Source organism: Entelurus aequoreus, linkage group LG06 (assembly GCF_033978785.1).
Source record: "Entelurus aequoreus isolate RoL-2023_Sb linkage group LG06, RoL_Eaeq_v1.1, whole genome shotgun sequence".
Lineage (NCBI taxonomy): Eukaryota > Metazoa > Chordata > Actinopteri > Syngnathiformes > Syngnathidae > Entelurus > Entelurus aequoreus.
In genome coordinates, this window is record NC_084736.1 from 31,068,961 (window position 1) to 31,076,460 (window position 7,500).

A 7,500-nucleotide genomic window follows, 5' to 3' on the forward strand; every position below is an offset into this window, starting at 1 on the left:
GACAGCCAACGCCTCGCCCAGCGCGCTCCCTTTCCGCTTTTACGAGCAGTCCAGGCGAGCGCCCAATGACCCCACGGCCGGCCGGGCCGTCTTTGCCTCGGTGGACAAAGTCCCAGGTGAGTTGTGGCCGAAACTTCCCGTGTTTTTCACGGTGTTTTCATGTGCACGTGCCTCCTCCCCAGGCTTCGCCGTAGCACACTGCGTGTCGCAACACAGCCCATCTCCTCTGTCCTCGCCGTCCACGCCCACCAGCGGGAGCGGCAGCACAGGAAGATGCGACTCTGTCACTGCCAGCTCCATTTCAGCTCAGAGCCCCACAGGTACAAACCAAGCAAGTTCTTATTTCTGGGACTAAACATTAAAATAGTACATCATTATTTACGCCACAATCAATTAATAAATACATCAATTAACCTTTGAATAATTCCCTAATTGTGTCATTAATTTATTATAATTTGAATTAAGTGCATGAATGTGTTATTAAAAGTCTTTAATATTTTTTATGTAAAATATATTTAATCATTCCCATGATTATTGTATATATTTAATTATTTGATAATTGATTGTATCATTTACTAAATGTTTTCATGATTTAATTAATTGTTTAATTATTTCATGAAAATATTAATTTATTTTCTCTGTCAAAGTCGTTGAAGTCAAGATTGCTTTGGAACTCTGGAGGTGGAAGTGCTGAGTAACCAATCAGGTGTTAGGACCCGCCCACTGACTGACTGACGGGAAAAAAAAGTTAATTCATGAAGCGCTGACACACATGTTCATGAAATTATTAAATAAATCATGAAATCATTATTTTAATTCTGAAATAATGAATAAAAACTAAAAATTAAATAAGGATTAAATAAGCTCTGCTTTTTCCTACTCCTTTTCGGACGTGCTGTAATGAAACAACTTGAATTGTGTGATGCATTACATTGTATCGTATGCATGTTCGAAATAAACTGAAACTGAACTGAAAATTATTCATTAAACCATGAAATGATCAAATCAACATTTAAATGATGTAATAAATACATTTGGAAATACTTCAATTAAATGCCCTTCTTTACAATCTTTATGTAAGGCAAGAACACGCCTCTTTCGCTTTTCTGTGCCTTCTAAAGATTAAAAAACTGCTAGCACAAGGCGCCATACTCATGTGAGACAAGAACACGCCTCTTTCCCTTTTCTGTGCCTTCTAAATAGTAAAAAACTGCTAGCACAAGGTATCTACTCATGTGAGACAAAAACACATGTGTCTTTCCCTTTTTTGTGCCTTCTAAACAGTAAAAAACTGCTAGCATGAGACGTCTTACTCATGTGAGACAAGAACGCAGGCATCTTTCCCTTTTCTGTGCCTTCTAAACGGTAAAAAACTGCTAGCATGAGGCGGTTGACAACACAGGTAATTGGGATTGTTCTACTCTGCCTATAAAACCCTCTTTAAAAAAAAAAACTCCAGCAACACTCCATTTACCTGCATATTAATAACCAAGATATTGCGACAAAAAAGCATAAAACATTTTAAAAAACAAATTTGCAAATATATAAAAACTGCGTATGGATAGGTCTGAAGCTGTTGAAAAATGTGAAGTGTTTAATCTAATATATAATAATGCATCAAAACCCATGTTATGAAATATTGACGTTTTAAAGGCTGTTATCACATCGTCTAAAGTATTCCACTTTGCAACCCCGTTTTGGAAATATTGCATATTTTGTGCTTTTCTCATAATAATTTTTTTTGTTTGTTTGTTTTTTTTGTTTTACAAAAAGCATAAAACAAAGGCATGAAAAATAATAAACGCCTAACATCTATGGATAAAACGTTTAAAGTTTAAAAATAAATCATATGTAACACTTTTATGAGTTTGTCTATATAATGTGAGTTTATGTGAATAAACTGCCGTTGTTCCAAAAATAATAATGCATGAAAACCAGTGTTATTATGAATTATTGACATATTAAAAGCTGTAAAAACATAACATTACAGGTGTTTAAAAAGTGAATATGTATGGATTGGTCTGAAAAATGTAGAGAATTGAAAGTAAAAAAAAAAAGTAACTGTAAAATGTAAAAATATGACTTATTTGTAACACTTTTTAAAGTGTTACAAAATTTGACCTTTCCTCATTTTGTTCCTGCAGATGACGGCAACTTCTTGGAGCACACCCCTCCCCCGTCATCATGCGGAGAAGGGGGGGAAGGGGCCTCCTCCGCCCAGGGCCCGGCCCTGGCTCCCAGCCTCACCCCGGCCTCCCAGCCCACCATCTCGCTCCTCACGGACGGCGGCGCCGACACCTTGAGCGTGGACTCGCTGACCCTGCTGCCCCCTGCGGACCTGCACCCCTGTGCCGCCCACCAGCCCGCCGCCCTCCCCTTCCTCCAAAGACTAGATGAGGCGAGCGATGAGGAAGACAAAGGGAGAGCGAGGAGAGAGGAGGAAACAGAAGATACACACTTTTCAGGTGAGCACGTCTTTGTGGGGACCGGCTCACCTGCTGAGCAGGAAGAAAAAACTGTCCATGAGACAGAAGATGCAGACTCAGCAGATTCTCCTGAACTGGACTAACAACACACACACACACACACACAGGTCGGGTGTGACGTGTGTTTACCAGAAGACATGACAGAAAGCACACAGACTTCATCGTCATGCAGGACACTTTTTAGCCGCGTCCAACCAGCAGCCTTTTTTTTTTTTTTAACTGACCAGATGTGATGTTTTAAAAGATCTATTTTTATGTCTTACGTTGACATCGCCACTTGTGCTGTCGCTCACTACTATGCTAAACACGCACACACACACACACACACAAACACACACACACTGTCAGCTGCACAAGCCTTTTCTGCACTAGTAGCGTGTGTGTGTGTGTGGTTATGGAGAATGTAGGCATGGAAGTATGAATGTATGCATTACAAAATACAACTTAAGCTGCACTACACGATTGGTCCACACATGCGCAAAGGCTACGTCACTTCCTGTCAAACATGTCACTTCCTGTCATCTTATTTTACCTTCACAATATTTTGGTGCTCAATCGTGCACACTGTCACTGGTACCATGCTTTTCTTTTTTTAGTCATCTTTATTTCAAATCCAATCCAAACTGGATTCTTTTAGCACTTTTCATACACGGGAAAGTTACAACGCAGAGTGTTCTAAATCAGTTTAAAAATGGAACTCAACACAAACCACCATTGACACTAACAAGACACAGCATGGCACTGAGGAAAACAACTTATCAGGCGGCCACACTGGAGAATATGTTTGAAATTAATGTTGTCGGAAAAAACAATAACACAATTATATATATACATACATATATATATATATATATTAATATTATAGAAAAAATTATATAATATAATTATATATTATAAATTATATAATATTTTAATAAAAATATAACAAATAAGGGTGTCAAACTTGTTTCTATTGAGGGCCACATCACAGTTCTGACTGCTTTCAGAGGGCCGCTTGTAACAGTGAATAAATATGATTTAATCTAAATGTATAATCGCCTCTTACAAAATATACAAATTTGACTGTTAGATTGTTTTACCGCACAAAATCATGGACAACTTGCTGTGAAATCATAGGTCAGGATGACAAGCAGATATTTCAGCATTTATTTTCATGTTTTACAAAAATAGAAATAATACTGTATATAAGTTTTCTATGATCATTTAATAATAACATTTAAAAGATGCAGTAGATAATTTCTTCTGTCAAAATTGAGAGAAGGAATATATTTAGTAGGAACGATGAAGTACTTTATTGACGCACATTATTTTCAGGCCGTCGAGGGCCACATAAGTTGAAGTGGGGGCCTCGAGTTTGACACCGGTGATATCGAACATTAAATACCAAACAATATTCAATAATAAATGATCACCGTCACCATGGTGACAATCGACTGTCACTAACTGATCGTACAAAAACCCCAACGTGTCCGCTAATAAATGACAAAATAAGCAATGTTTTTGGTTGTTTGTTTTTTTACAAAGAAATCAATTCAACATTAATGCCAAATTGCAAAATCTACTCATGGACATTATTGTTTAAATGTACACAAAAAAAGTATGATAAAGTATCACAGCGTGTGACGTAGCAGAAGCTCTGCCACGATCCCCGTGAGTCAAGGAAGTGACGTAGGCCGCCACGTGTGGAACAATCCAGTAGTAGGGGTGTGAGTCTTTGGGCACCCAACCATTCCATTCGGAAACGATTCTTGATTCAAACCGATATTCGATTCAAACCGATTCTTGCATTGTATTTTTTGGTGTAGTGGGGGTGTGAGTCTTTGGGCACCGAACCATTCGGAATTAATTCTCGATTCAAACCAATATTCAATTCAAACCGATTCTTGCATTGTATTTTTTGGTCTAGTAGGAGTGTGAGTCTTTGGGCACCGAAACATTCGATTCAGAATCGATTCTTGATTCAAATCAATTCTCAATTAAAATCGATTCTTGCATTGTATTTGTTAGTGTAGTAGGGGTGTGAGTCTTTGGGCACCCAACCATTTGATTCGGAAACTATTCTTGATTCAAACCGATATTCAATTCAAACCGATTCTTGCATTACATTTTTTGGTGTAGTAATTTGTGTGAGTTTTTGGACACCGAATGATTCGATTCAGAAACGATTCTTGATTCAAGCCTATTCTCGATACAAACCGTTTCTTGCATTGTATTTTTTGGTGTAGTAGGGGTGTGAGTCTTTGGGCACCGAACCATTCGATTCAGAATCGATTCTCAATTCAAACCAATTCTCGATTCAAACAGATTCTTGCATTGTAATTTTTAGTGTAGTAGGGGTGTGAGTCTTTGGGCACCGAATGATTCTATTCTTGATTCAAACCGATTCTTGATTCACATCGATTCTTGCATTGTATTTTTTGGTGTAGTAGGGGTGCGAGTCTTTTGGCACCGAACCATTCGATTCGGAAACGATTTTTAATTCAAACCGATATTCGATTCAAACCGATTCTTGCATTGTATTATTTAGTCTAGTACGAGTGTGAGTCTTTGGGCACCTAAACATTCGATTCAGAATCGATTCTTGATTCAAGTCAATTCTCAGTTCAAATTGATTCTTGCATTGTATTTTTTAGTGTAGTAGGAGTGTTGTCTTTGGACACCAAATAATTCGATTCAGAAATGATTCTTGATTCAAACCGTCTTGATTCAAACCGATTCTCAATTCAAACCGTTTCTTGCATTGTAATTTTTAGTGTAGTAGGGGTGTGAGTCTTTGAGCACCGAACCATTCGATTCAGAATCGATTCTAGATTCAAACCGATTCTTGCAATGTATTTTGGGGTTTAGTAGGGGCGTGAGTCTTTGGACACCGAACCATTTGATTCAGAATCGATTCTCAATTCATACCGATTCTTGCATTGTAATTTTTGGTGTAGTAGGGGTGTGAGTCTTTGGGCACCGAATGATTCGATTCTTGATTCAAACTGATTCTTGATTCACATCGATTCTTGCATTGTATTCTTTGGTGAAGTAGGAGTGTGAGTCTTTGGGCACTGAACCATTCGATTCGGAATCGATTCTTGATTCAAACCGATTCTTGCATTGTGTTTTTGGTGTAGTAATAATAATAATAATAATACACTTTTTCAAAACAGGTTACAGGTTAGAAAATCTCCTGGTTGCATGGAAATGGTCATATTTTTAAAAACAGGTTTTTATTTCAGAAAAACAATTGAAAATGTTTTTTTAATCGATTATTGAAAATGATTAATTGATTCCGAATCGGGATGAGTAGGAATCGCGATTCGGATGCGAATCGATTTTTTTTTGCGCACCCCTACAGAGTAGCAACAATGTCTCGGAAAAAAATTATCAGAATTTGCGTTTGTAAGTACGCACTACGAATATGTGCACAAATTGTTATTGACAACAGATACATTTCACGATTGAATTAAAATACAGCAAATAATCCGACTCACTGGCTCACAAGTGATGACATTAGTGCGTGACGTCTCATTCATGCGATCGCTCCTCTTCCAAGTGAATAATGACAGCGCCCATCTTGAATAGAACCTCCTAATTAATGGCCGTTGACCTTTGGAGCCGTTCAAACACACATAGTCAAGCGGACATCTTTGGTTTCACTTTCATCTGCTTGCTTCTCACGCGTTCAGCTTGCAGGCCTGCCGGGATAAAATCATGTGTGTGATGAGAATCATGTGTTGGAGTCAGAATGGAAGACACGCAAGCGAGCAGTCACGCCAGATTTGATGATTCATTGTTTCCTTCCTGCTGTGGAAGACCAACGACTGAGAGGATGGCCACATCATTCCATTGAGGTGCGTCTTTTCTCTTATTGGACGTCAGCGAGAAAGGTTCATTGGTATCTCGCATTACCAAAGCTTTTTTTCACACTGGATTGATGGAACTGATTTTTTTTTACATTCAATTATGTGTTTACATTGTTTCAAAAAGTCAGTGTAAAAAAAATGCAGTGTAAAAAAAATGCAGTGTGTAAAAATACAAGTGCGTAAAAAATTAGCCTTAAAATTCAGTGAAAAAAATTCTGTGTAAAAAAATTTTGGAACTGAATTTTTTGTTTGAATTTTGTGAACTGATTTTTTTTACATTAAATTATGTGTTTAAAAAGTCAGTTTGTGAAAATACAGTGTAAAAAAATATTCAGCGCTCAATAATTCAGTGTGTAAAAATTCCCCCTTTAAAATTAAGTAAAAAATTATTAGAACTGATTTTTTTGCATTTGAATTTTGCAAATTGATTTTATTTAATTTTTTTATCTATTTGTTAAAATACAGGGTTCAAAAAATTCAGTGCTAAAAAAGTTGGTGTAAAAAATACAAGTGTGTACAAATTCAGCCTTAAAATTCAGTGAAAAAAAATTCAGTTTTTAAAACATTGGGACTGATTTTTTTGTGTTTGAATTTTGTGAACTGATTTTTTTTACATTAAATTATGTGTTTGAAAATTCAGTTTGTGAAGATACAGTGTAAAAAAAATTAAGTCTGTAAAACTACAAGTGTGTATAAATTCACCCTAAAAATTAAGTGAAAAAAAATCAGTGTAAAAAATTATTGGAACTGAAGTTTTTGCATTTGAATTTTGCAAACAGATATTTTTGTACATTAAATTATGTGTTTAAAAATAAAGTTTGTTAAAATATAGTGTTTCAAAAATGATCTGCTAAAAAATCAGTGTATAAAATTTCAAGTGTGTAAAAATTCAGCCTAAAACATCAGTGTAAAAAATTCAGTGTAAAAATGCAATTGTTTGAATTTTGCGAACTTTTTTTTTTTTACATTAAATTATGTGTTTAAAACATCAGTTTGTTAATTAGTGTATACAAAATTCAATAAAAAAAATCAGTGCCCTAAAACGTAGTGTGTAAAATATTCAGGCTAAAAAATAATTGTAAAAAAACAAACAAAAAAAAGTGTAAAAAGTCAGTGAAAGAAATTCAATGTAAAGAATTATTGGAACTGAATTTTTTTGCATT

General features: G+C 36.1%; 1 protein-coding gene across 3 annotated transcripts in view; it reads left to right on the forward strand.

Moving 5' to 3' along the window:
• The window catches only part of clec16a (C-type lectin domain containing 16A), a 175,921-nt gene that overhangs the window by 167,282 nt on the left and 1,139 nt on the right, over positions 1-7,500 (forward strand). For all 3 annotated transcript variants that reach the window (XM_062050505.1, XM_062050506.1, XM_062050507.1), the window contains 3 exons: positions 1-116; positions 183-320; positions 2,145-7,500. The exon at positions 1-116 is cut by the window's left edge and continues 55 nt beyond it; the exon at positions 2,145-7,500 is cut by the window's right edge and continues 1,139 nt beyond it. In XM_062050505.1, the coding sequence (XP_061906489.1) occupies positions 1-116; positions 183-320; positions 2,145-2,569 (679 nt within the window). In that variant the 3' untranslated portion in view covers positions 2,570-7,500. The remainder of the gene's footprint in view (positions 117-182; positions 321-2,144) is intronic.